The sequence below is a fragment of the Osmerus eperlanus genome, chromosome 12 (genome assembly GCF_963692335.1).
Source record: "Osmerus eperlanus chromosome 12, fOsmEpe2.1, whole genome shotgun sequence".
NCBI lineage: Eukaryota > Metazoa > Chordata > Actinopteri > Osmeriformes > Osmeridae > Osmerus > Osmerus eperlanus.
In genome coordinates, this window is record NC_085029.1 from 13,852,844 (window position 1) to 13,868,377 (window position 15,534).

Sequence of the window (15,534 nt, forward strand, 5' to 3'; positions counted from 1 at the left end):
ACAGAGCTAAACAAAAGTAAAGGATAGTGAGGAGTTAGGAGCAGCTTAAGGCTTGCCTCAAAACCTCCTTCAGTGTTCTAAGACGGAGAACCTCAACGTTGTGACCTTGTACAATTCTGTTTCATCTGTGTCCTTACATCTCCCATCTATGCTGTTACGCCATAAGGGATTTTTAAACAGCTTTTTGACCTAACCTGGCCTTCAACCTAACCTGCTTATTAGAGGTGACTAAGAAAAGCCATCTCTATAGCTTTAACCCTTGTGTTATCTTCGGGTCATTCTGACCCATCAGTCATTCTGACCCACCGTCGTATTGCGACAACTTTACTGCATACAAAAACAAAGTGAAGCATTTTCTTTTAACCGTCGGGCTGTCTCAGACCCTCCACATTGCGAAGGTTAAAATAAAATTATTTTTATTTGTTTTTTGTTTGGTAAAATTGGGTAAACACAACAATGGTTCGTTATGAACCTTTGGGTCATGTGACCCGAAGGCAGCACAAGGGTTAAATAAAACAGTACAACCCGAGAGATTAAGTGTCTTAATATCCTGGAGTGTGATTTTCTAGCTGTTGCTCCTAGTAGCTTTAGCTTCATTGCTGTTTATCTTAGCAGCTGAGTGTGCAAAAGCAAGCTTGTTATCTGAAGAATAAGTGGAGACTCTGTTTGGCTGATAGGGGCGAGATAGGGAGAATCAAAGGTTGGTTTTAGCACGCTGGCCTGCCATCTTCCAGGTTTTTCCAGCCGATGCTCGTGAGCAGTTTGGCATCAGCTCCGTTTATTTGTGTTGTTCGGGATCTGCTCTTCCCGCATGCGCACAGTTAGATGGACAAGCAGAAACATGCAGACGAGAGAGAGAGGGAGAGGGAGAGGGAGAGGGAGAGGGAGGGAGAGGGAGAGGGAGAGGGAGAGGGAGGGGGAGAGGGAGGGAGGGAGGGGGAGAGGGAGAGCTGTGGGTCTGAGTAAGCATTCTGCTTTTGTGTATGAGAACATGAGAGATAGTGTGGGGCCATCCAGAACGCCTGTCTGCTTCGTCTCGTGGAGTTCCATTCCCAGCTGTACTGCAGCCTGGCTGAACCCATGAGCCCTGTGTTAAATATAGATTGCTTATTTACACACGAGTGCTGTCCGGCCCTCTGGTCGGCTCTGAGACGTCACAATCCCTCCTCTCTGAGCAGACGCATGGTGAAGGAGGAGATCACCAACGAACGCGGGAATGCACGACCACACACACACACACACACACACACACACATGCTGACAGACACAACCCACCCCCCACAGCCTAAACACACTTGACAGACACAACCCCCCAAACCCACACACAAACACACGCACTCACAGTCGTACACAGAGAAACATGGACTCCAAGCTTTGTTGCACTTCCTTGGTGAGATATTAGTGGATCATGAATACAAATAACCCCACTCCAACAGCCACGCTCAAATAACCACACTCATGCGAACAAGAGTCATGTGTCTCGTCCATGTCATTACTGGTCCTGTTTTACCATGTGTGGGTGTGGAGTGTGTGATTGCTTGTTTTCTTCCGTGTGTGAACTTGTGTGGTGTTTGTTTTCACGCTTGTACTAGTGTGTGTGTGTGTGTGTTTGCGTGTTTCCTGTTTTTGTGTGGTTCCAATTCTGTTGTGCAACACAGAATAGGCAAAGGTCAACCAAGTTACCTAAACCCAGCACTTACAGATTGCTCTCCATGTCTCTGCTGACCCCATGTTTACAGAGTCCGTGTTGTCCAGATGCTAGGGATTAGCTGCTGCTGCATAGCCAGCTCCTTTCAACACCACTATCTGCTAAATGAATCAGCTGGCCTCTCCTGTAAGGTCTGTGGACTGGCCTGCACGGCTAAAATGACCAACAACAACAGCCAAATGAAAAGGTTATTTACAAAAGGGTTATGTGTAGTCACATGGATTCAGGGCCTCATTTGAGGAGGATACAGTTAGCCTATCTATTGACTTCCTTCCCCACTGGCGGTTCCTCTGCACAGTCGTTCAGGACATCCTTATCTTTGATCTGTGTGGAGAGAGCTTCATCTTCATTGAGGCACTGAACCCCCAAGGTTATCTGCATGAACAAGGATGGCTGGGCTTTCTCTAATCCAGTCCTTTTGACTTGCTGGAGTTTATTATTGTCCATGAGAGATTTGTGAGGAGCGGTCTTTTCATGGTGAATGTGAAAGTGTCACAGCATTTTTAGAGTTGGCCCTGTAGCTTTAAACACATTTGAGGCCAGCGAATGTGTGCATTATCTTAGATTTTTATGGGTTTCGCAACAATGTGTGCGTGAGGGACGTGAGCGTGATGGTGTGGCTGTGTGTCTGTCCTGAAGGTGTGTGTCTGTCCTGAAGGTGTGTGTCTGTCCTGAAGGTGTGTGTCTGTCCTGAAGGTGTGTGTCAAATAGGCCAAATGTGTTGACGTGCCATCGTCTTTATTGACTGTTCCCGCAGACACACCTGTGTACTAAATATAACTCTCTCTCTCTCACCCTCTTCCACAGCGATAGAAACTCAGAGTACCAGCTCAGAGGAAATAGTGCCAAGCCCCCCTTCGCCACCCCCTCCCCCACGGGTCTACAAGCCCTGCTTTGTGTGCCAGGACAAGTCCTCAGGGTACCACTACGGTGTCAGCGCCTGCGAGGGCTGCAAGGTGAGACACACACACACACACAATGACTGTGCGTGTCTTATGTGTTCACACATGATACCACACCCCGTGTATGTGAAATAGCATGGTTCACTAAAAATACACCTAGCCCACGCCATATCATGCTTGGTATCTTCGAAGGGTTAGACTGCTGGACTCGTGGCGGTGATGTGCTGATTGTATAGGGGATGACTGCATTTCAAACCATGGAGCTACTCCCATTAACCTGTGGCTCTATCTATGCTGCATAGCCAAGCATGGCACTGTTCTGTATCTCTGTTATCATGGAGGACTCTGCCTGCCTGATAGAGGCACTGCTTGCGAAATCTAGTCCAATATGTAGCCTGTATCAGTTGTTTCCTTACCTGCTGCACACCCCACACTATCACCATGGGCTTGTTGGAAGTGTGTGAGCTAATACGACCAGCTATCTCTGATCTCCTGGCCTCCCCTCCACCATGCACAAACACACACCCACAGCTATCAGAAAGCAGGAACCCTGGCCTTGCGCTGGCCTTATCAGTGTCTCCTAAGCGGCACAGGGCCAGATTGTGTAAACTTGTGTCAGCATTGCCACGAAGGGGAGGGAGGGAGGGAGGGAGGGGGAGGGAGGGGGAGAGAGGGGGAGAGAGGGGGAGGGAGGGGGAGGGAGGGAAAGTGCCTCTGTAACCCAGGATGAGCCAGAGCGGGAGGAGAGCAAGGACTGCACACGGTCGCCAAGTAACCAACGGAGCAGCGGTGACCTGAAGAGACGACTCATTTGTTTTTGTTTTGAAAGTCGATCCCCTTCTTCCCACACTTTTTTCCCTCCTGGTCACCATAGCATCTCCATTTGCATGCTCTCTTCCTGATATTCATGGGCACGCCACAGCATGGAGGCACTCCATCCTCCCCCTTTCATAGCAGCGAGAGAGAGAGACCAGGGTCCTCCATGCTCGCTCGTCCCGCGTCGTGTTTTTGGCTGGCCCCTTTACCCAGTCCCTTTGGTTGTGTGTCTGCTGTGGCGATAGCTGCTCAGTGAGAGAGGCAGAGACTGGGCATATTCACACACACACACACACACAAACACACACACACACACACACACACTCACACACTCTCAATGGGAGGCTGGGAAGGCAAACTTAATCTGGGCACAGTGTGTGAAAGTCACGTATGAGAGGATTCCTGCTTTTCCTGTGAACTCTCAGAGAAATCCCCCCCCTTCATTCCCACGTAATCAAGCGTTGCCATGCTCGCACATGCTCAGAACACACACGGAAATGGAAATGGAAATGCACACGCGACACATTCACTCGGGCTGAATTGACTGCAGTCTTCACATGCACATACATGGCCGTCCCACACCTCCCCTCCTCCCCTCCTCCCCTCCTCCTCCCCTCCTCCCCTCCCTCCCTCCCACCTCCTCTCCTCTGAACATGGCAGGGGTGGCTGACAGGCCCACTGAGGGCCATGTCGCTGGGCGGATTAAGCACGCTGATACAAAAAGAGGCTTAAGGCCACAGGAAGCAATGACTCCTAATGGAGAGAGAGGGAAGGAGGGAGGGAGGGAGGGAGGGGGAGGGAGGGAGGGAGGGAGGGAAGGAAGGAAACAATAGGCTAGCCTGGTGGGGGGAGAGTCAGCAAAGGCCACAGCCAATCCCTGGCCAGGGCCACCTGAGCCCCTGGTGTCAAAAGGAGAGGGTCAATCTCCCGTGACTAGGGTCGGGCTCGGGCCACCAACGGATCACAGGGACGATGGACAGCGTTTCCAGCGCTCACTAACTACCTAACCCCGGGGCCAGGGTGTTGATGCTCCGTGCAGACTCAGCCTCAGGCTGATCCCTATCCCAGCACTGGTCCTTGGCCTAGCCCTATCCTCAGCCTCAGGGTTAGCCATACCCCCAGCTACAGGCCTTGCTCATGGCCCATTTCTAGCCTTAGCTCCAGCCTCAGGCCTATAGCCCTAGCTATAGTCCCGGAGCCTGTTTATTTGATTTATATTTTTGTTGACGGCTATGTTTTGTTTTAGGCTAATAGTTTTTTTTCAGTGAAGACTTAGAAGGGTTAGGGTTAGTTTTTTTTCTGGGAGTTTTGTACGTGGAGTAAGGTGTGTACGGAGCTAATAGGGTTTGCTCAAGCATCCTGGAGTATCGACACATGCACACACACACACTTAAGACAAGTGGCCATGTGTGTGTGTTTATTACGTTCCAGAGTGGTTGCTGTTATCAGGATGCACACACTTCTTTTTCCCCAAGCAGCATAACACACACACACTCACAGAAATACCTCAAACCCAGGGAGGGAGGGAGGGAGGTGAGGGAGGGAGGGAGGGAGGTGAGGGAGGGAGGGAGGGAGGGAGGTGAGGGAGGGAGGGAGGGAGGGAGGGAGGGGAGGGAGGGAGGTGAGGGAGGTGAGGGAGGGAGGGAGGGAGGTGAGGGAGGTGAGGGAGGTGAGGGAGGTGAGGGAGGTGAGGGAGGTGAGGGAGGTGAGGGAGGAGAAGAGGACAGATACCATATAGCTAGTGATCCGGGAAGGACAAACTGCAGGCTTTATTTTGTCGGCCATCTGTCGGAGGGCCAACGATCTAATCTCCTGGCTTCATCCTGGACTCCCCTGCCAACGGCACCACCCAAACATGGCCCACCCCTCTCCCCAGTCCAGTCAACATTGCACTGAACTTACAGCCTAGCACAGGAGAAGTCCAGTCAATCGCTAGCCTTGAATGCATTGGGCAGTGCCTAGTAGGTGTTTTTTTCCAAGGTCATGTGACAGGAGAGAGGGGGGGGGCTAATGTGAGATGGCGTCTAATTGGTCTAAAGCTAACAAGGGGGTGTGGCCTGCCCATGTGAGTTGCATGCAGTATTATCTGTATTGGTTGTGATGTTTATTTGTGCCATGAATGTTTGTACTATTTGTAGTTCTCTGACCTCACGTCTCTAATCGTCATTCTCCACAATACATCTGCAGTCAAAATAACAGCCATGAGAGCATTTGGCTTTGCCCCCTGGCATTGGGTGCTCTTTTACCCCTCCTTCTTTCACTCTAGTTTAATTTCATTTCAGATTTCCCCCTGATCCGTTTAGATTGAAAAGAAAGAGACAAAAGGGAGGGAAAGAGGGAGAGAAGGAAGGAAGAGTGCTTTTGTTTTGGCTGGGGAGCATTCTAAAACCAATGTTCTCTTGCTGTAATGATGATGTGTAGTTGGCCTGAATCCAGAACTGCTTTTTGCCTGGTTAAACCCTATAAAGTAGGCCAAGGCTAGGTAGGAAGATAGTTAAGCTGGCCTCGGTCTTTCAGGCCCTCCAAGCCCCTCACTAAAAGCCTTATGTGTCTAATGTGTGCTAATGCGCCTGTATGAAGCCAGGTGGGTGACCTCATGGAATGGCAACAGGAGTTAATGTTTGTCCTCGTCCAGATTATGCTTTACTAAGCCCTTAAAGAGCTTGGTGTTTGGTAACTTATTGCCTTTAATTGCTGAACATCTGTCCTAAATACAGGACTTCTATCTAAAAGTTTGACAGGTTCTCTAACAATTTTTTTCATCTCCATCTCCCTCTCCATCTCTCTCTCCATCTCTCTCTCCATCTCTCTCAATTTCTCTCTCCATCTCTCTCTTCATCTCTCTCTCCATATCTCTCTCCATCTCTTGCCCACCCTTCCATCCCCCAGGGCTTTTTCCGGAGGAGCATCCAGAAGAACATGGTGTACACCTGCCACCGGGAGAAGAACTGCATCATCAACAAGGTCACACGCAACCGCTGCCAGTACTGCCGGCTGCAGAAGTGCCTGGAAGTGGGGATGTCCAAGGAGTGTGAGTAGTGATAGTAGTAGGAGCAGTACACCCCTAAACTACAGTACCCAGAGTGCTTTGCTGTCAGGCCCTCTTAAATTCACTCCTCAGAACATGGAGGTCCATGATTCTTGCTGAATGCAACCGCATCATGGTATTACCAGAAGACACGGGCTGATTTCTATCGCTATATAAACTAAATAGTTATTTGAATATTCATGACCTCATCAGAGTTATGTCGTGTGTTTGTGTGTCCCACTATCTTTGTCCAGTCGTGGTGGTGAAGGACGGCCACCACTGTGGAAACATGTTAACTAAGGCTACTAATTAGCTACTAATACTGAACTGTCAGGTCACATGAACATAAAGTCTAAACGAATAGTCAATATAACATATACCTATGAACACATTGGTGGCTAAGATGGCCTTGTGTCTTAATTATTTTGCCATGAAGTCAGCATACCTTTTTTTTTTAAGTAGACAGTGAGTCACTTACTGTCTTTTTTTTTTATCAAGTTGGATGAGAATCTGTGTGTGTGTGTGTGTGTGTGTGTGTGTGCGTGTGCGTGTGTGTACGTGAGGGCTGCACTTATTGTGAAAGTGTTGTGAGGCTTGGCGGGGCTCTGTGATGAATATGTTATCACCTGTGGAGAGCCAAAGAGCAGGTTTCTGCTCTCATCAGTGTATCCCAAGGCTGTGTGACGCCCTCCTTCCGTCATGCATGCGCGCACACACACTCTCGTACACACCCACATACTGTCAGATTTGATGAACTAATTGGTGTAGGTGAGAACCAGACTTGTGTGACGATTCTTCTATTTTCTTTTTACATCAGATGAATTTTAAACACAAGCACGATGACACACAAAATCGCTCTCTCACACACACACACACACACACGCACACGCACACACTTACATAACACAGTCCCTTTCTCCCTGTCACCTGTGCTGTGTACAGTAAGAGCTCCTGGTGCTCCCCACCGGTACGGCCAAGGCCTACTGTAAAGTAAGTTATCCTCTGAGCTCCTTACCTCTGAATGGGCCCATTAATCATGGTTAGGGCGATCACAGGAGGCAGCTCTTTCATACACACTTAGCTCCTCGTGGAGATAGCTTGTAATCGCACTGCCATCTACTGGTGCAAAACCTGTACTGCACTAGAAGCGTATATACTGTTGAAAAGACACTCGAAGGGAAAATATTTGCTCTCTCATAAGTTTCCAGTCAGTTTTGCGAGTTGGTGTTTGGTGTGTGTAGTAGCGTGCTGGGCTGAGACGCGTATCTGCAGTCGGCCCTGCGTCGTGCTGGCCGGCGAGTTAGTCTCTGTTGGTGGGGAAGGGGAGAAGCTTGCCATCTGGGACCAGCAGGGAGCCCCACACACGTAAACACACTCTAGGGGATGTCTGGTTGACCTTGAACGGGCAAACCGCTCTGACAGCAGTGCCAGGAGAGATGCCATGTGGTCATGCCAAGCCAGAGAGAGAGAGAGAGAGAGAGAGGGGGGAAAGAGAGAGGGGAAAGAGAGACAGAGAGACAGAGAGAGAGAGAGAGAGAGAGAGAGAGAGAGAGAGAGAGAGAGAGAGAGAGAGAGAGAGAGAGAGAGAGAGAGAGAGAGAGAGAGAGAGAGAGAGAGAGAGGCGCCAGCCCTGTGAAAGCCCACACTCTCTCCTGCATGCTGTGATATGATAACATCTCTCTCTAGAAGAAAGAGTGATATCAGATGACTATTGATCCGACTGGGAGGTAGTCTCTTCAGTACCAATGATGACCACTTGTGATCACTTAGGAACCTGACAGTTGTCTGGTAGCCCTTAAACGAAACCCACCTCGCTCAGGTATACGGTCATTACCTGTACATAAAAAAAAATATTTCTATCGGTGTGTGACAAACCCCCACCGTGTCCTTTTGATCTTGGCTGTGTGTGTGTGTGTGTGTGTGTGTGTGTGTGTGTGTGTGTGTGTGTGTGGAGAGAAGGGGGAGCCCTGTCTCAGTGAGAGAAGGGGGTAAACGTGTGCCCCTCCTTCTGTCGCCCCAGCTCCTCGCTCCAGCTCCAAAGGCGGGATGGCGTCGGGCGCCCAGCCGCCGCCCCCACCCTTGGAGACCGGGCTGGGACAGACTGGGGCGGACAGGGCTCCCCCGGGTAAGCAGCCTCTTCCCCCCGACCCCTCTACGCCACAACCCTTCCATACCCCCACCCTCACCCAACCCCACTCCCCCCCCCCCCCCACCCTGTCTTTGCAATCCCCAATGCAACCCCCAATGCACGAGCCCCTAGCATGGAAGGGAGAGATGTGGAAGTCAATGCGATTGAGAGAGAGAGGGATGACACAGGAAGGAGAGGAAAGGGCAGTCTAGAATTGAAGAGTAGAGCGGGGGGGGGGGGGGGAGGATGCGATTATTGGATAAAGAGGGAGAGGGGAAATATGAGAAAGAGAGAGGGATGGAGGAGCTTAGTGGATGGAGGGAGTGAGGGAAAGTTTCATCACTGTCCTCCGTGCCACGAAGGCAAAAGGCGGGAGCTGGCGAACATTGACATTTTTATCTTTCCATTGAATTGAATCTGTGTGATGGAAGAGCTGCCAGCACTTTAATTTTCCACCTTCAAATGATCTCTGCCTGGCCCCCCTCCCTCCAACATGTACACACATATATATATATATATATATATATATATATATAGTACAAACACGTTTACACCTGCACAGAAAACACATTTTCTCACAGGCGCGTTGAGCACACAAAGCCTTTCTTTCTTGCCATGAAATCCCCCGTGCAGACAGTGGCTGAGTGACAGGGGTGCTGTTCCCCAGGTCAGACTACAGCGTGCTTCTGTTCAAATGTTCCAGCACACCACCTGAGGGTGGAGAAAGCGTCTGAGGACACAGGGGAAAACCCCCTCATATTCACATTGTGTTGGAGAGAGGCTAAGCTTGCTCTCTCACTCGCACACAAACACACACGCACACACACAGAGCGAAGAAGGCAGGCAGTATTGCTTTCTTCTCTTGTGCTTCCCCGCCATGGATCTCCCTCCAGTTATTACATGCTGCAATTCGCCATGATAGATTGTGAGTCCTGGCTAATAGTTCTTTAATGACTTCATTAAATTGTGTTGTGCAGCTTATGATCGCGCTGCCAATTTGTCAGCCGGGATAATGTCTCGGCGTTAAGGATGCCCCACTTTTTATTTAGGGAGGGATTGAACATCTCCAGGCAGGCAGGCAGGCTCTCCTTCCCACCTCCTCTAATGGAGGTGGGACACACAGCAGCGCAGGCAGCCCCCTGAGAGAGGAGGGGGGAGGGGGGGTGGGAGGGAGGGAGGGAGGGAGGGGGGAGGGAGGGAGGAAGTAGGGGCCAGACCCACTCATCATTTAGCTCTCTCAGGTAAGGCTGGCAGACAATGCAATCATCACACCTATGTGTGTGTGTGTCACAGACAGCTGCTGCACGTAGTTAATCTGCTTCGCTGTTTACATGTGTACTCGGTGCGAATCTAGACGTTGCAAAGTAGCAAAGCGGATGAAAGAAAACATTTAGCTAAGATGTTGTGGTGCGATGTAGTGTTGGGTGGGTCTGGATGCCCAGCCGCCCCACCCCCACCCCCGCCTCTCTCTTCCTCAGTGTTATCCCAGGGAGAGAGGCCTGTCCCTGGGATGATTAATGAGCTGTAGTCCCTGTGTGGTGCAGCTCTCCCTGGCCCTGGGCCAGCCTTCCCTGCCTGCCAGGGCTGTGGAGCAGCGAGACGTCAGCCTCCAGACACGGATCTGAGGTTCCTCCGGTCCTCCAGGATGTGTCTGGGGTCAGAGGCAGGGGAGGCCCGGCTGCTCCTTGGTCTGTGCCTCGGCAGAGTTGTTCCATGTAGGAAACAGAGATAAAGACACAAGCGATAAAACACACCTCGCGAGGCGAGCGAAGAGAAGTGGAAATGTGCGAAAGGAAAGCGGGCGAAGCAGTGAGAGAGTGGGCGCTGGAGGGGGTTTATTTTTCGACGCTGGCTCAGCCGAAGCCCTTTAAACCATTACCACCCTGGATATTTGTCATATTATGTTATTAGATTAGCCAGGGACCCCTAATGAAAGCAGCAGCAATTTGTCAGCATTATGGACGACTTCAACCCCCCATGCTATTCATCACCAGCCCCCCCCCCACCTCCTGCAGCCCCCACCCCTGTCAGACCTCCACACCCGAGGGTTAGGCAGGGGGGATGACAAGAAAAAGAGAGAGCGTGGTGGGGGGAGTGTGAAGAGAGAGGGCTGGATAGACCTCTAATGGGATTCCGATGCTAAACACTGTCTGCAGTGTTTTTGTCATTTCAGACGAAGGGGCTGTGAGTGTGTAGCAGCCACGTTCTCCGGGAGAGCACCCGCAGGGAATGGCATCTTTCTTCCCTCGCTTCTATTCTCTCCTCTCTCTCCCCCGTCGGAGAACCCGGTGACAATCATTTATCTCGTTTCAGTCGTAGGAGAGCCCGGCTTCTTCTGCAGCACGTCGGGGTTCCACCCGGTGCTGTCCTCCCGCTCTGCTGTTCCACCAGCTGCACCTACCCCGGACCCTGTCTTACCTTACCTTTATATCTCCATCACTCCCGCTCCTAGTTTTGTAAAACAATTTGAAAATAGTTCCACCTTTTTCCACACTGAATTACCTCCTTTGTGCTCAGAAGATATATTTTGTATTCCTGCTTAGTACTGATATGAGCACATGATATGATTATTGTGAGAGAGTATGTACATCTAGATGCCCCATATGCTAAAGCCGCCCTTGGTCTCTTTGTGCCTCTTAGCGGTGAGAAACGACCGAAACAAGAAGAAGAAGGATGAGAAGAAGCAGGAATGCACGGAGAGCTACGTTCTGACCCCCGACACGGAGCAAATGATCGAGAGGGTCCGCAAGGCCCACCAGGAGACCTTCCCCTCCCTCTGTCAGCTGGGAAAATACACTACGGTGAGTGCTGGGTGGGTTTGGGTGGGTTTGGGTTTCAAACCGACGTGGCTGCTTGACAGCACTATCTCGAAACAGTTGGTGTGTGGTGCGTGTTGGCTGGTCAGCGCGTGCGTTCGTCAGTGCTGACTCGTTCTCCTCCTCCAGAGTAACAGTTCGGAGCGCCGCGTATCTCTGGATGTGGACCTGTGGGACAAGTTCAGCGAGTTGTCCACCAAGTGCATCATCAAGACGGTGGAGTTTGCCAAACAGCTGCCTGGCTTCACCACCCTCACTATCGCTGACCAGATCACCCTCCTCAAAGCTGCCTGTCTGGACATACTGGTAAGGATAATCTGTGTGTGTGTGTGTGTGTGTGTTATTGTGTTCGCCTGAGGGCCGTAACAAGTCAATGTTCATGAACAGTAGATGACTACAATTCCTAAGATTATCAGTATGATCTGCATTTTCATCCAACAAGCTCATCTAATCCCACCGTGTGTTCTCTCAGATTCTCCGGATCTGCACGCGCTACACGCCAGAGCAGGACACTATGACGTTCTCGGACGGCTTGACGTTGAACCGTACCCAGATGCACAACGCTGGCTTCGGCCCGCTTACCGACCTGGTATTCTCCTTCGCCAACCAGCTCCTACCCTTGGAGATGGATGATGCAGAGACGGGGCTTCTCAGCGCCATCTGCCTGCTCTGTGGAGGTACTGCGGGCATTCGTATACTTTATTTGAACTGTTTGGTGTACACTCGGCACATCACTGAGTGTTTCACGAACAAACCCCTACAGCATACCTTTTATCGTACAGTTTTAACAGTACAGCATGTCTTAGCCAGTGCAAGTTATCAAATATATTTGGATGATGAGTCTGATGAATATGTAGACGTGAATAGTCATGTTCCTTCTGTGCTGTTATCTTGTAGACTCCCTGTAGTAACCTATACAAAACATCACCACCACTACTGATAGTGTGTGATGTTCGTAATGCTCAATATTGACATTGTGTGTGGTATTTGCGTTGCGTTGGCGACTGTACAGACCGGCAAGACCTGGAGCAAGCAGACAAGGTGGACGTCCTCCAGGAGCCGCTGCTGGAGGCCCTGAAGATCTACGTGAGGAAGAGGAGGCCACACAAACCACACATGTTCCCCAAGATGCTGATGAAGATCACCGACCTCAGAAGCATCAGCGCCAAAGGTGAGATTCTGCCTCACGCGCATCGAGGAACTTGTTCTTTGTTGTCTAAGCGTAGTATGTCATCGACACAAATGGTCTCAAACAGTAATGTGAATTATTTCTGAAGAAAATTCTGAGGGAAAAAAAAAATCTCAGGTGAGGTTACCATGAGGTTACTGTTGCCCATTGTCTTCTAACCTTGTCCTCTTGCCTTTCACCCCCCAAGGGGCCGAGCGTGTCATCACCCTGAAGATGGAGATCCCAGGCTCCATGCCGCCTCTCATCCAGGAGATGTTGGAGAACTCTGAGGGTCTGGACAGCGGGGCCACAGGCTCCCGGAGCAGCGGGGCCCCACCAGGCAGCTGCAGTCCCAGCCTGTCTCCCAGCTCAGCCCAAAGCAGTCCCGCTACACAATCACCGTAGCAGCCCCATCCATCCATCCCTCTCGCCCCACACTGTCTATCCTCATCCCCCCCCTCCTGCAGCCGGGGGAGGGGCTAGACACCGGCCGTGCGTTGGGACTCGCGGGTCCCCTTCGGCTTTCGACACACTCTCATCCTTTAGCTCCACTCCCCCGTTCAAGACACTGTGTGGACACGATGAGAGGTGTCAGGAGGGGGGGGGTTCTCTAAGAGAAGATACTGTAAAAACACTGCTGATATCTCCTCCGTCCCCCTGGTCCTCCATCTCCTCTCCCTTCTTTCTCGCCACTTTTTTCTGAAAGACTGATGGATGCAATAGGAGGGGCCCCTGTGAGAGCTGTGGAGACTGGTTCTATAGACGCTGGCGAGACGGGGACAGACTTAACACCTGACACTTTTTTTCGTTGTTCTCAGAAGGTGGCGGACTGCAGATATGGACTTGCCAAAACCGCACCTAAAGACTGGGTCTTTATCATTTTTCCAACTTCGAAAAACAGATTTCGTACAAAAGATATATAAATATATAGAGAAAAGTTAGGAATTATTGTGTTTGACTTGTCCATGATGGAATGACAGGTTGGGGAAAAAAAGGTTTTTCTGAAATTTGAAACTGTATTCCTCCACTGTTTTCATCTTTTCTTAACCATCAAGAGTATCAAGAGAGGTTACATCGGGGTTTTTTTTTGCAGACTGATGATGATCTCATCAACAAAAGTAAAGAAGCTAAAAGTTCTATTTAATTCAAACAAACACACGTGCACAGAAAAAAAAGATGCGATAAATATCACATACTATTCCAGGTTGGGTTTGTTTTCCTCTCTTTTTTCTTTCTTTTTCTTTCTTTTTGCTGCAAAGAGAATGAAAAAAATGATTGTATGAACTTGGTTGTATGATATGGTCACAGGTCCTTCAAGAAATCAAATGAATGAAGATTCTTTATTAAGATGTATTTTAAGTAGCCTTTGAGTTTGTGTATATAAGCTGTATTCATTTCTTTAAACTATGAAGAGTTTAGCCTTCACTTGATTTTTAAAACAAATACCTTCTCTGTGTTTTGTTTATAGGTTTTGTGTTTCAAGAAAAAATACATTCTGAGCACATTTTACTGAAGGAAACATACATATTTGGTGTGCTCCTTGATTTTGGACAGGCCCGTGGAATCCCCCAAGTTGTTCAAGGCTTATACAGATGATTTTACTTTGTTCCCTCACTTTTCAACAGATATTTCATACCATGACACAATAGCATTAAAATATGGGACCTAGCTATTTGACCATGTTACAGAGAAAGATGTTTGTTTTTTTGGGTCTGGCAAAAGTGATTGATACAACATGTTACTCACAAGGCATTGACTATAGGCACAGTATGATTACATAGAGCAATCTTAGCAATGGTATACACTGTACTTACAGGAGTCTAAGAGAAACGACAAATGTATGGAATGGATGAAAGCCTCTGTTTTTGGTCATATATGTAAAGCCCCCTTAAGTTTATGTTGACTAGGACTTCTTATCTCCCTAATAATTTATTGTAACAATCTGTGACCTTTGGTTGCATCCAGAGCAATGACATGTCATTAATATTTGCCAGTTATCAATAGCACCACAAAGGCTGGCTTTCAGACACACACACACACACTCACACACACACATCTCATTGAAAAGATCATTACTGTACCACAAATGCACCAATGTCTCAGGAAGGAATCATTCTGTGTGCTTTGCCTCGTTCTCTAGTGCTGTGCCCCAGCTCCAGTTACTTAAACACACACACACACACACCCCTGCTACTGAGCCCCTGGTGTCCTCATCAATCACTTATGTTAGTCCTGTTAGAAGGAGGACTTGGCAGAGAAACTGGTCTTGACCAGCAAGTGTTTCTGAAGAGAATGTCACTATGGAGTCTCTCTGAAGTGTAGATGTGTTGTTGTTTTTTTCTTTATTTGTACGGTCAAAGCTGCTTTCATCAATCAAGACTCAACCTGTCCAGAACAGCGCACAAGTTTTCCCTCCACGGCGAATCTGGAATAGGAACAGACACACCCTCGGTTTGAGAATTATGGAATATGTTGCAATTTTGTCAAGATTATCAGGCGACTTAAAACAAAATAAAACCAACATTTAATAATTATTGAATGTGCGTGCTATCTATTGCTGTTGCAACATTGAATGTTTGTGAAATTGTGGATAAATTGAGATGTGAAAAGATGACTGAGAGAAATAATCATATACTGCCATCCAGTGGATTGTCTTTGAATTGTAGCAGTGATGTTATTGTGGAATTTCTCTCCATATGCTAAAGCATTTATAAAATGATTTGATGGTTCCACATGTAGGTACAACATTATTGTTTCTTTGCCAACAAATGCAAGTATCTGGGAAATACATTTCAAATCACGAATGTCCTAATATAAATCACAAACACATACGGTGAAAAATAGCAAATATGTATGTTGCTGTATGGTGATAATCATTTCTGGTCCTTCAGTCCAGTATTCCTCAACCAGGCTTGGCCCCAGAATTAATCTGATGCACTGGCATTTGGTTACCACAAGGGGGCATTTT

The 15,534-nt window shown here is 48.9% G+C and overlaps 1 protein-coding gene across 2 annotated transcripts; it reads left to right on the forward strand.

The window, feature by feature from the left end:
- The first annotated feature begins 2,508 nt into the window (after positions 1-2,508).
- On the forward strand, positions 2,509-15,100 carry LOC134031176 (retinoic acid receptor alpha). 2 transcript variants are annotated; one of them, XM_062474706.1, is made up of 8 exons: positions 2,531-2,664; positions 6,316-6,457; positions 8,475-8,579; positions 11,223-11,383; positions 11,528-11,704; positions 11,871-12,075; positions 12,411-12,569; positions 12,775-15,100. In XM_062474706.1, the coding sequence occupies exons 2-8, from the start codon at positions 6,346-6,348 to the stop codon at positions 12,969-12,971; spliced, it is 1,116 nt and encodes a 371-aa protein (XP_062330690.1). In that variant the 5' UTR covers positions 2,531-2,664; positions 6,316-6,345; the 3' UTR covers positions 12,972-15,100. The 2 variants fall into 2 exon arrangements, with proteins under 2 accessions (XP_062330691.1, XP_062330690.1); XM_062474707.1 differs by lacking the exon at positions 8,475-8,579 and having other exon boundaries at positions 2,509-2,664.
- The last annotated feature ends 434 nt before the right edge of the window (positions 15,101-15,534 follow it).